This window comes from Anarhichas minor, unplaced genomic scaffold, assembly GCF_050575085.1.
Source record: "Anarhichas minor isolate MPS153535 unplaced genomic scaffold, ASM5057508v1 ptg000062l, whole genome shotgun sequence".
Lineage (NCBI taxonomy): Eukaryota > Metazoa > Chordata > Actinopteri > Perciformes > Anarhichadidae > Anarhichas > Anarhichas minor.
In genome coordinates this window covers 4404577-4418383 of record NW_027466508.1, presented here as the reverse complement: position 1 = coordinate 4418383, position 13807 = coordinate 4404577, and the positions used below count along the sequence as shown (strand labels likewise).

At 42.9% G+C, this 13807-nt stretch overlaps 1 protein-coding gene across 1 annotated transcript in view; it reads left to right on the top strand.

Annotated features, from left to right (window-relative positions):
- The window catches only part of ccdc102a (coiled-coil domain containing 102A), a 56378-nt gene extending 45255 nt beyond the window's left edge, over nucleotides 1-11123 (top strand). Inside the window, exons 8-10 of the mRNA XM_076077944.1 lie at nucleotides 2381-2551; nucleotides 3012-3115; nucleotides 10123-11123. Of these exons, the coding sequence (XP_075934059.1) occupies nucleotides 2381-2551; nucleotides 3012-3115; nucleotides 10123-10255 (408 nt within the window). The 3' untranslated portion in view covers nucleotides 10256-11123. The remainder of the gene's footprint in view (nucleotides 1-2380; nucleotides 2552-3011; nucleotides 3116-10122) is intronic.
- The last annotated feature ends 2684 nt before the right edge of the window (nucleotides 11124-13807 follow it).

The following is a 13807-nucleotide window of genomic DNA, read 5'->3' as shown; positions in this document are numbered from 1 at the left end:
AACACTACTACTCACAATACGAAAGCATAATTATTGTTAAAAGAAAAATTGAAATGAATGTAAAAAAGACTTTCAACATTTTCATTGGATTTTAAAAGTTGAATTGTAATTGCTGTCATACATTATGCACACACAAATGGAAAAGGTAAATATCCATTTTATTTAATGATTTTATTCCAATATTGTCAGCCACAGACTAATATAGGGGACCCAGTGAATGGTTGCCGTTTCTACTCGATGGATGACACAAACGACTCAGATTATCAGAAGTGATTTACTTTCAGTCAGCCAATAAGTAACCAAACAGCTGATGATTATTTCAATGTCGGGGTATAGGATAGAATAATAATTAGGTTTATTCCCTTAAACGATGAACTATTCCTTTAAAAGAAAAGGGAACCTGGGACAGTTCCAAATGTGTATTAATCCACTGCTGAAAATAGTCCCCAATACGAGCACTACTTCCTCCTGCTTGAGTAACGTTTGATAAGAAAAACTACTGTGAACTGCTGTTTTTAAGGAAATAAATGAGCCTTTTTCAGAAAGTAGAGAGAGACCGATTGAAACATGCTTTTTTTTTGACAAAAACAGAAATATAGAATAATGGCAGACTTATCCTTTTTACGCATAGCTCGTCTTTCTCCAGTTGACCAAAGCACAACATGTCATGTAATCTCACGTGCAGGCTGCTCTCTCTGTCTCTCGTCTTTGTTCTCATGCTTACCTTTTATTATCCTATAAAATACCACCCTTCCAATTACTACCTCCCCCTCCTTCTCCTCATCTGTCTCCTCATTCCCTCACCCCCTCCTTTAATTATTCCCCTCCGCATCACCCCGCCGCTCTCTTTGTTTGATCTGGCTCTGGGGTTACAGTATTTTTGTGGCATTCAGGCATTCAACAAAAAAAAAAAAACCTCGAGAAGTTAAAGCTCATTCCGTGTTGATGGCTAGAAGCATCAAATATTTAACAGATAATAAAGATAAAGGGTGGCTCAAATGGATCAAATACAGATAGCGATAAATAAATAAATAAGTGAAGGGCACTTCCCACTCCTTGGTCCCGGCTCTGGGTTTTATTGTTCCTGGAGATATCTCATTTCTCTCCATCGTATTGTTGCACAAACGGGGAAAAGGCTTTCTTGGAAGCGTCTCCGTCTGGGGAGCCGTCAAGGCTTCGGACAGCCGAGAGGGAGGCCGAATCAACGGCATCAAAGTACATGGAAGTGCAGTGAGTGACAACGGTCCATTATTGATGAGGCCATTAGCTTCGCAAGTGCAGACCTTCCCTAAAACTAAAGAAACCTGTGGAGTCGAGCTTTTTTTTTCTTGGCTCAAACTCAACCACAACCACGACTACCTAGAACTACAGCCCGATAAATAGAAGGGGAAAAAACTGCGGTTTGGAACGCGATCAAATGTTTAGAGGCCATTACACCCGCGCGTGTCTCTCATCAGTGCATCTTGGATGCTGTTATACTGGTGGCGGTTTACTTGGCTGGAGATAAAGGGCCGTTCCTAGCTCCACTCTCTGTCCTGTACAACACCACAACTGGCTTTGCCAAAGTGCTTCCGTCCTCACTGACTACAGCCTCGTTTCTCTTGCATTACGTGAAGTACCCTAATGCACAAATTTGTCTACGAGACTATTTGGTGTTTATTGGCCCTAAAAAGCCAGTGTACCACCTGCACAAGATGCTTTTAGCTGGCAGCAGATGCAATTATTGTTGAAAATCTGAAGATGCTGAATGGGAAGTTTGGTGGGAGTTACCCTTTTTGATTTCACTGGATACAAACACAATGATTGAATTCATATTGGACTATAAGATGTTTGGAGTATTTAGTGTAGCCTGACTAATACATCGCCATATGTTATGGGCAGATTTCAGTTCATATTATTTATTTTCAAGCACAGAAATGCCACACTGTGTTTGAGGCAGTTGACCCCATTATTTCTTCTGACCAGAGAGCACTGACACATGTATTTTGCAACTGTAAAATGTCCCACTCAGTACATATTGCAGTTATAATTCCAAATTTTAAGAGTAATTTAATCCAGTTATTTGCTTTACTGAGAAGATTTAGTAATTTGGTATTTTCGAGAGAAAAGGGGGATATGTCTATGACAAGGACTTGTAGTCCACACCTCAAACTACAAAGCAACCTCAGGTCCTCACGTTGGTCTTAGTTATCTTGACTATAAGTCCCAGTGAAACAAACTGCAGAGTGTCAGATCAGTAAATGTTTGGTACTTTTCCTTAAACAATTAACCGATTAATATATTTCTCAGTAGTAAATGAGACAGAAGAGCCGGTTGACCAGAATCCAGCTCTGCCTCGGAAACATGAGTCCCTAAACCCGTCTGTCTGCTCCGTCCTCAGGAGCTCGCCGACCTTCGCCATGTTCAAGCTAAGCTGAAGAAGCAGTTCCAGGAGAAGACGGTGGAGCTCGCCCACGCCAACCGGCGGGTGGAAAGCCACGAGGCCGAGGTCAAGAAGCTGCGACTGAGGGTGGAGGAGCTCAAGAAGGAGTTGGGACAGGCAGAGGACGAGGTAGGACCACGCCTGTGCATGTATTCGTAGTTTCAAAAGAGACCGTCATTGCCCTTGACTATTCCACCAATCCAAATCTCTACCAATCATTCCAACAAACCAACCAACAGCTGCACAACTAAAGACAAAAAACAGGTCTCTTGTGATTCTGACAGGCAGTAAACAGGAAGTAGCCCTTTTGGATCAGCTAGCTTTGCTAACTGTATCAGGATGGGGTACCCGCTGGCAGATCAAGCTAAGCCAGTTAGCAAACTACATATTAATCTTCAGTAATAACAAACATGTATTCCTTATAGTTTCATATGTAGAGTGATGCTACTTCCTCAGAGATTACAGACATGGTATAAATATCAGGTGTGTGTTACCCTTCCGACGACCCAAAAGCCATCAACCTCAATTAATAATTTGGTGAGACTTATGAGATTGCCTATTACAAATAAGCGTGTTACTGTGTATCCAGTTGGATGAGTCCCATAACCAGACCAGGAAGCTGCAGAGGTCTCTGGATGAGCAGGTGGAGCAGACTGAGAACCTGCAGGTACAATTGGAACACTTACAGTCAAGGTAAGATAAACACACGCACGCACGCACGCACGCACGCACGCGCACACACACACACACACACACACACACACACACACACACACACACACACACACACACACACACACACACACACACACACACACACACACACACACACACACACACACACACAGTGAATGCAGAGAACAGATTTCAGGTGAATGTGCCAAGTATCTCTTCACGTGAGGCTTTGACGATCAATTTGTGCATAACATGTTGCTTCTTTGAAGCAGAGTAACACTCGGTATCACATGTGATGTCACTTCCTGCATCACATCCCTACTTGAGGCTGTCCGTTGGCACGACTCGGTTGTAACGGAGGCTAAGGTAAACACGGTACAAACATGCCTGGCTCAGCCGGTTGAGTGATTTTCAAATGAGTAAAAAAAACAAACAATATCAATCATCGCTCCCACTTCTAATGGAAGCCGTATCGCTCCTAGTGAGTCCCAGAGACATCAGTTCACATTAAAACTGTAGGTGTTATCTGCCAAGTGGAATATTTGCTGTACGTTTAGCAGGTCTGATCCATGTGCATGTAAGGTAACGTGTTGTGCATTTAATATTGCAGGCAATATTACAGTTGGTATTACATCATGGACACATGCTGGGCTGGTTTCAACACGGTCTGTTTTAAATACAAAAACCAGACAAGGAGGTGTGCAGCAAGTGGAATTCTGAGACAATTAGGCCCCATTTACACCTGGTGTAAAAATGTGATGTGTATCTGGATGATGGCATCCGACCCACGGGTCTTTATTTACACCTGGTATTAAAGTGCATACTTGTTGTCTCGAGTAGTTAGCAATTAGATCAGCAGGACTGTCAACAAGGTAAGACTGGCTAGCTAACGTTTCTGGCTTACTTGAGTTAGGTTAAGTAGCCTTTCAACTTCTGTATTTTTGGTATTTTTCCTTTTAATACCTTAAAAAAGCAGATATATTCTTCACTCTAGGTTTCTATCGCCACAAAATATTCTACACTAGTATGTTGTTATCGAAATCCACAAAGACATTGGAATATCTTAGAGAAGGCTTATGCCTAAATGGAATTTTTGTTCTGTCAGCATGAGTGGTGCCGTGTTTAGCAGCAGCACTCGCACTCCCAAACTCACCCAGACAACCATGAAGGCACTTACTCAAAACACACCATGTTCAGGTGTGTGTGTCTGTGTGTGTGTGTGTGTGCGTGTGTGTGTGTGTGTGTGTGTGACGTGATGCTGACGGCCTACTCGTAGCTGCCAGGCTCACTGTGAGCCTCAGCACTCACTTCTCTTACTATTCAGAGATTAGCTTCGTCAGATCCTTGTGTGTGTGTGTGTGTGTGTGTGTGTGTGTGTGTGTGTGTGTGCGAGTGTGTGTTCAGTTTAGCTCTCCCACTCTATCAGCTTTGCAGAGTCCTCAGCTCTTTGCTCTCTGCCTCTCTCTCTGCATTCTCTCCATTTCTCCACGTCGTCGCTACCGTACCCCCCGACAGCCAATCGCAGCGCTCCCAGTCGCAGGTTACCCTGGTAACAGAGAGCTCTGTTGCGTTGCTTTGCTCTGTGGAGACTTGACGGACCTGTCGGCATGGTAACGGCTACAGGAACTGACACAAATGTGAGTGTGTTCTTGTGGAGGGTGTAATTTAAGAGACTGCTCGACTAGGTGTGTGTGTGTGTGTGTGTGTTCGCTTCATATTGATGGATGGCTCTGTGCTGACTACGTCACCTTGTCCTGTCAGCGTGTTTTACACCATGTGCCACTGACACATGTTAGCATACACGGGAAAGTGTGTGTGTGTGTGTGTGTGACAGCCTGTACTGTACGTGCGGTGTCATTTAGTGTGTGTGTATCCTAAGCCCCTTTTCGCTTGAAGGAACTTTCCCCAGGGACTAGGAACCTTGTGAGGGGCCGCAAGGACCGTAGGGACCTGGGTCTAAATTAAGTTCCAGGGACATTTGCCTCCCAAACAGGCCCTAGTCTGGGGTAGTACTTTCAGAAAGTGCAGGAACTTTCGGCGTGGGGTTTTGTAGGGATGACCGTGTCTGAAAAGAGCGCCGCTGCTCATGTTGAGATGTTTGTGTGTGTGTGTGTGTGTGTAAGATGTGAAGCTGACAACCTCTTTGCAGCTGCCAGGCTCACTGTGAGGCTAAATGAATTGTGAAATTAAATGTTGTTGCAGTGAGACCAGACTTAGGCCTGTGCCAGAAGAGAATAAAGGCCCCTGGAGCAAAGCTTGGGTATTCGCTGTGACGAAAAGCCGCAGCAGTGTGGCGCGAGCCATTGGAACTATTGGGTTTCAGGGTCATCTCCGAGTTTTAATGTGAAAGCCTGTGTTGTTAACATTGGGCGTGGAGTCTTGAGAGTTGTGGTAGTTTACCAGGCAGGAGGGTCTCATGACAGTTTGAGTTGCATCATGTGAACTGTAGGATCCAGTGCCCTGCAGCTTGAACTGTACTGGGGACCATAAGGATACCTCGGCAACCGCTGCATCGACTTTGGCCATTCTTCTGTAAACGGTCTCTTGTATTTCAGTATCGGTGATAAAATATTCCAAAAGTAGCTTTTCCCTGGGCTTTCAACCATATGGAGTTCGGCAAATGGAATTTGTTAAACACCGATATGATTTCCCACGGTAAAGTATGACCCTTCAAGTTTTTATTTTTCGCATCCACTGATTACGGGCGATTCTACTGAAATGACCATCACACCATTTTAAATGCTGCCATGACTGAGCCCTACCGGAGAGACACAGCTGCCCCTTGTGGGAGCACTAAAACTGTTTGGCAACCGCAAAGTCCACACACACACACACACACACACACACACACACACACACACACACACACACACTGCGTTCCAATCAGCAGTGGCTCGACTTTCCATCAGTGGAAAATAATCTGGTGCATCGCGGCCACACTGTCGCTCTTTGCAGGTGTTTTTTTTTTTTTTTTTTGAAAAAGCCATCGATCCTCCTCATTGCTCATTGACAGAGTGACCACAACACAGCTTGAAACAAATGGTTGGCGGGCATCTCTGTCTCTTTCTTCCCCCCCTGACTCTCTGTCTCTCTCTCTTTCCTCCCGTCTTTCTCTATAGATTGATAGTCATTCGTGTCCGTCGCTTAGCTAAGTGTTTGTAGGCTCAATAGAAAAGCTTTTAGTGGCTGGGCTGTTATTGTGGTCCAAATGTTACAATGGTTTATCTACCAGTTGCTATGACCCTGACCCTGGCCCGCTGACCGACAAATGTCGGACAACAGTAGAAAGAGAGAGGGGGGAGAGAGAGAGAGAGAGAGAGAGAAAAGGAGGGAGGAGATTATGAGGGGAAGAAGGTGAGAAGATCAAAAGGTGCTGTGGGAGAGGAAATATTGGGGTTGGAGGAAACAGTAAAAAGAAATGAATGAAGAGATGAACCCGTCCACTGTCTCCTGGTGGATGGCCTTTGACCTCTCTCCCAGTGGATGCTGTGACGGTTTAGGCGTTCCTAGACAGCTGATCGTGTTTCTGGTGGTTATTCAGTCCTGTCAAGGGTTTCTTAGGCTTTCACTGATGTAGTGTCCCACACATTGTAAACAATCTAACTCAAGTGTAATTCAAATTGATTCAATACTTTAAAACTCTAACACAGAGCATGGCCTGAGTGCAGACTTATAATAACATTATGTTACGTGGAAATCTCTGAATAAGTAAAGCTAAAACAGGCCGATTTCCTTTAATTCCCATATTTGTTTTAGTCCATGGCCTTTGGGCCCACATCAAAGACTGCGATGCAAATGTAAGATGTAAATCTGTAAGTCTAATGTGAAGACGCAACAAACAGAACGGGCAGAAACGGTGAAATATTGGCTTCTGTGCCAAGAGGTCAAGACAGAGATAATCTCACTAAATTTAGACTCGTCAACTACTAGTGTTTTAACTAGCATGTGCAATTTACATATAAGAAATATGTTGAAGCCATGTTCCAGTTTATTTTTGTAAATTCACCACAGGCTATTTAGAAACAGGCAGCAGGCCAGAGTTGGCCTCCGAGGGCACGATTCTCCGCTGCAAGGGCGCCCTGGAGGGCACTTTATGTTTTTCATCCACCACTGGGCCATCCAAGAGGGCACTTTTGCTTCATTTATTTTATTCTTTTCGATCATGGGGGCACCGAGGGGGCGGTCCCTTCACCCCTGAGTCCACCAGTAATTAAAGCTTTCCTCTGAGGCAGCAACAGACAGCCAGAATACCTAAACAACAATACCCTTCAGTTAGCTCCTCTTCACACAGTTTCCACTCTCTTTATTTCTTAGAGCTTCATCTCCATTTGTGCAAAGTTATGAACTTAAATAAATCAGACCAGTTGTTTTCCAGGGACCACTCTATCTGTGGTTAAGGTAAGGTCATGAAAGGGAATCTTGTCAAGACGAGGTTAAGAATGAGTTGGGATACATTAGCATCTTCAGAGAGCGTTCAAACAGTCTTGGATCAGGGAAGACGCCAACTGAAATGCATAAGAGGATTTGAATTGACTCTGCCTTGGCTTGCCTCAAACCATCCTGACGATTCGTGCGTTCGGGGAAAACGAGGATAGCAAGACAAAAAAAATTGACCCTGGGAAGAATCAAGTGTGGCCAAATCTATCTTCAGGGTCTGTTTCATAATAGACCCAGCTTGCATCTTGGAAAACAATCAATAGTCATTGCCTTTTTTAAATCAATTGGAAATGCACACAGCTCAGGATGAAATTAAATCTTTTATTTTTTCATTTTGTGGCTCATTGAAATCAACTCTGGCATGTAGATCACATATTGCCTGGTGTTTTCAGTTTGTCCTCAGCACAAACAGACCCAGAGAAATGAAAGATGTCAGTTACTTTAGCTTTAGTCAGTCGGTAAAGTGTATTCTCCATGTATTTATATGATGTTAACCTCTAATGCTGAACTAGATTCAGTACTGATTTTCATACCCTTGTACCAATGCATTGTACCCCTCTAAGCTATTCGAGTGGAAGCCTGCCATAACTCTGGTATTACTTGATAACAGTGGGGCTCTAGGGGATGGCAATGCAGGTTGGACGGTTGGTCGGTTGATCAAACCGAAAAATTTCAGCAAATATGTTAAGGTTGCCATGAAATTTAAAAACTGTTCATGGTCCCCAGAGGCGGAATCCTAATGACTTTAAATCTGGTGGCATCATTGGTTCCAAGACTGTAGTTTATGCGGACGCTAGTGTTTGCTATGGCTATGTGCAGCCTTACAGAGCTGCTAACAAGGCCGTTACACACAGGGTTTATTTTCATTTTTTGTGCGATTTAATTTGCATGTCAATATGCATTTTTTTTCTAACGAGTGCGTTCACACCGAAAGTTAATATTACACAGTAGAAAAGCCTCAGAATTGTTTTGGGAACGAGGCCGATTATTCTGAGCTTTTGCATAGCAAATAACGGCATCAACCAATCATGTTGTGTGGAACGGGACATATTTAAAATTACAAGAACACGGAGGCTCCGTAGTGCGAACCAGGAAGGCAAACTTTATCACTCCTTTCAACCTTGAGAAAGGCAGCGCAGACCAGATCCACTCCTTCTGTTCTTACCCTTCACAATTAAAGCCCTCGACATATACACTGCGTAACTGTTTACCAGAGGCAGATTCACTACAAGCATTTTGGTAAAAAGGAAATTGACAAAGTAGTTATCGCAGCTCTGGCTGTACAAGATTTTACCTCAGAGAGACTGCCAGACGCTGCTCTGGGTCCAATAGGATCCTGGTAATTGGTCCTATGTCTGCGTGAATCTATTTCAGTCTTTTATTTATTTAACAAGTGCTTTACATTGTTGCTGGTATAAATATTTTCGGCATTTCGCATTTTCATGTTGTTTATTCATCACGCCTCTGGTGTGTAAAGGCCTTCAAAGGCAACGCATATAGGCGTATAAATTGATGACCGTAACACGCCTTGAGTGCGTCAAGGTATAGGGGTGAATGAAACGGTGAGGTGAATGGAATTCAAGTTTCACAAGTGAATGTTTTTTTGTTTTTTTCCCTGGGCACAAGCACTGTCCAAGTACTGAGGATCAATGGGCAATCAGAAAACCACTGGGACGCACTCTCCAGTTTGTTTTGATGATGATGACAGATGACAAAAAGCATAAACGCGCTTCACAATGTAATCAGTGTTTATCCGTCTATAACTCCCAAACTTCACAAACAAACTCCCACAAAGAACATGTTGTAGCTCCAGTTACTCAGAGCTACCACAGCTTCATGGTGATCGACACAAGTCCAGTCAGAGCTCTGAAGAAATTACTTAGAAACACTAACAGAACTATAAAGGAATATTTATACCTGTAGCTTTAATTATAGAGGTGCAATTATCTGGAAACATTTTTTGGATGTTTTCTGAAGCAGTTTCTATGTGCAGTAAAAGTTAAAGATATGTCCCTGGTATTAACAAGACACAGAACAAAATACGGTTTAAGTCCTGCACGTGATCTGTTGTGAATGTGTGGAGATTGGCCTTGGTTGAGGTTAGAGACCCCACCTGAATAATTTCCCCGGTCCGGCTCTGACAGCCGCGAACTGCAGGTGTTTCTACACCTGTTGAAGTGTGAGTTCAGGGCTGGGGCATCTGGAAGTACAGTTAATGGGGATGTTTCGACTCGGAGACGAATGTGATGAAGTTACTGCTCTTCTAGGGAGTTGCTCTGCGTCTACGCTGGGTAAACAGAACAGTGGTGTATCCAGAACCGCCGACCTGCGACACTTCATTCGCCCCCTGATGCGTGTCACTCTTTACTCTCGTTACATCTTGAAGCTATTTCGTATTTGGCTTTCCTTTCTCTTGCTGTTCATGCACATGTAGTTGTTGTGTACATTCACCCACACACAGACCCACACACAGACACAGTGTGTCTAATATAAAAATGATAGGCAATACTGTCATATTCTTCATCATTGTAATGCTATTTTAACACCTCTCTCTCTCTCTTGCTTTCTCTCTCTCTTCTCTCTCTCAGACTGCGGCGGCAGCAGCAGAGTCCCGGTCTGTTTGGGAAGATGCGATCGGCTCGGTTCAGTCCGGAAAACCAGGACGCTCCGACCAGCGACATGGACGAGGAGGAGGAGGAACTGCAGCTTCAGATACCATGACACACACACACAACCATATAGTGATGCAGGATATACTTCTACACGGACATCAGCAGTCACATAAAGAAGTTGTATACCGTTACTCCTTGGGGGGAAAACTTTGTATCTCCAGAAATTGCAACAGGAAGTGGCTGTCTTCTGCTCAACCAGCTTTCTAGTTCTTAAACATTCTCCAACATTATGGGAGTAATTTACCTGGTGTCAGATAAAAAGGTCAATATCACTTTTATCTCTGCGCATCCACGTGTCCGTGTTGGATTCCATTGTTAGGTAATTGATTGTTGGCCATGTTAATGATCAACAATCCGATTATCATAAAAAAAAAAAAAAAGCAAGCTTTGTCAAAGAAAACAGACTCAGAGAAACCACTTAATTGTTTATCTGGCGTTCAAACATGAAGGAGGTGACGTGATGAAGTTTCCACCCAGCAGCAATGTGATAAGAACACACCTGATCCTTACGCAGAACACACGGACATTCTCATATACACGAAGACACACAAATGTTTGGACATACTTGCATAAACAGGCACACAGCAACAAGGTCAAACCCAGCAGTTTGTGTGTTTGTGTGTGCCAGACATTAACGGGACGTCCGGACAACGTAATGCTGAATGACGAAGATCTTTCTTCAACCAAACCACTCTAGCAGAGGCCGACACCCATTCTAACCTCATATCATCACAAGCATGACACCTGTATTACGCCTGGTCCCATCTGAACTGTGCTACTGTATCCAATCAAGTGTCAACCCCACATCTACATCACCAGTATTAATACTTTCCTCACAGCTGTCAGCTGTGAAGAAGCTATGAGCTTGAAAGTGTTATTTCATCACAAGGGAATATCATTTTGAATATTGTTTTAGGAATTTCTCCTCTAATATCAAACATTCAAATTATATTTCTCATGTATTTAAAGTTCACAACCAGTACTGGGAGCACACTGCACCACTTTTAGTCTCATTATCGCGGCAAGTTGGATAGAATTAGAGCAGCAGTACGTGGGAGCAGGATCCTCCGACTTTACCAGGTTTCCTATTTGTCGCTCCGCAATCGGTCTCCGCTCAAACTGAGAGAAAACCTGTACCCGAGACCTGAACCCGGCTCTTTCAGATTTGAGAAACAGAGCCGAGATGGAGGCTGTATTTATAAAGACAAAGTTATATGCTTGCTTTGGAAAGGCATTCACACACATTAAAAAACAACTAATCTTAGAACGACTAACACAGAATATGGAAGCACCAGCAAGCTTTAGTAGCAGTTCGGGCTAAACCGAATATAATTTAATTAAAATTCGAGGATCCATCAGTCATCTAATTTGATGACCTCATCACCCTAAAGAAAAACAAAAAGTTTCATCTTCGTTGGTATATAATATTGTATATAATATGATATTGGTTATATAAATGTAATTTATGGTGCTGTTAGACCCCTTTAATATATGTGCGTGCAGCAAACCTCCTTTTGTATGAAAGTGGAAAATTGAAAATTGTTTTCTGACCGCAGTGTTTTTGAAAGACTAAACACCAACAAATATAGAAGAATATTTTGTTGGATAAAAACGTGATGTGAATTTGGGTCTTCCTTTTTAAATGGATTAAAAAACCCGTTGTGATCCACCCAACCCGCAAAAATATGTGTTAGTCAGCCATCCAAACCCGACTCAACCCGCAAACTGGCAACTTAATGCCTTATTGTAGCATAATTGTCAGGAGCGCTGCGTGCTGAAATATAGGGTGACAGAGAGAGAAGAGAAGGTGGACTATTGCACGCAATGTTTCTGTACGTTTTTTTTCAATATTTACTTGTTGCTTTGTCACATTTTCCCCGCTCAAACCCATGATATTTTCTAGTAAGCTTACCCAAACCCGCACGACCTGCAGGTTGTGGGTCAACCATCGAATCACTAATACGCAGCCTACACTGGAGTCTTATTCTACAAATAGTATAATACTAATAATATGTGGCCTGATCTTTATCTGCATCTGTGCCGAAAAATAACAGGTTTAAACGGCATAGACATGCAACCCCCCCCTCAAAAAAAAACAACAACAGAAAAGCTGCACAGCATTGAAACATTAATTTAAAATTCAAATGTCAACATTATCAATGAAGCTTGAAACTTTTTGGTACAACTCCAGTGGCAGTACACTCTAAGAAGTCCATAATGCGATCTTACATGGTTTGACAACAGAACGTTGTCTTCAGAGCCAGTTCTGAATAGTACTGTAATTGTCAGTATTGATCTGCCGACCCCTCACACTGATGGTTTTATACATGAGGGAACGGGACTACCAGCCTGCAGTGTTTGAGGGAAATGTAACCTAGATGGAGGAAGGAGTGAAAGGCCTGTAACTGTGTGGACCTTGTATTCTCCTGTAAGTGTATTAAGCCTGATCATTTCATGATGTTGTAAAGCAGTGGGCCTCACGGTGGTTAGCACTGCCCGAAATAGGAAGATCTGATGATGTAGTGTGTTCCCAGCTCGACTGGAGCTGCTCCTCGACAATTACCAAATGTAACAGTGTTTTTTAGACAATATGTACATAACCATGGGCTAATTTAGAGAATGTAAAACATCCTCATGAAATGAAGAGATTGCGGGATGCAACGGATCAGTGTTTCTGTGAAGGGGGATATGCACCACTAAAGGCCCGTTCACATCAGCCTTTTGAACTGTAACATTTTGTGACGAAGTCCATTTATTCCAATGTAATCTGAACTATTAGTAGATTCTCCGTGGAGGGCGAAGTCATTCTGATCAAATCTGATAGGACTCTGTTGACCAATTGCAATCCACTTTTACTTTACTCTTCTCTGTCGGAGTATTAACTGCCCCTCTGAAGTGGGAGGGTATGTTGACAGCAGACACAAAAAATGGCACAAAAAAACTGCGTTACCTTATTGGTGTTACCCATTAGCAACCAGGCTAAGGAGCTTGCAAACTGACAGCTAGAAACTTAGCTTTTTCCCTATTCAAAAACTCTTGACTGAATGAAATGATGTTCATTCTTGATAACGACATTTCATGGGGAAAGGAGAAAATATATAATATACGATTGGCAATAGCTAGCATGTTCCCAGCTGGCTAGCATGTCAGTGGTTCGCCGGCAAGATGCAGTTGTTCACCACTTAACCCTGCAATCACTCCCTACACCGCCTATTAGAAAAATGACTTTCTTCAATCGCTCTCTGGTGTGACCGGTTCTTAATCATATACATCATATTCAAAAACAGGAAATTGGAGACATTGTGTGTTAAGAGAAAAGGATTCAAAGCTCAATATGGTTCCTTGATTCATTCGAGGTTCAACAAGGAAAATTCCCCCCCTTTTTATGTGGATGTCCAATCAGTATTGATGGTAAATGTATTCTACTGAAGCAGGCGAGCAGGAGAACTCCGCTTTTTCGGTCATTATAGCACTGAGGAATTTTTTGCTTCCATTTACCATCAAAACTGATTGGACATCCACATGAATATGGCGAATATTAAAATAAAAATAAAAATTCAGTATTAATATCCAGTTATTCCCTCAGGACTGTATTCAGTTG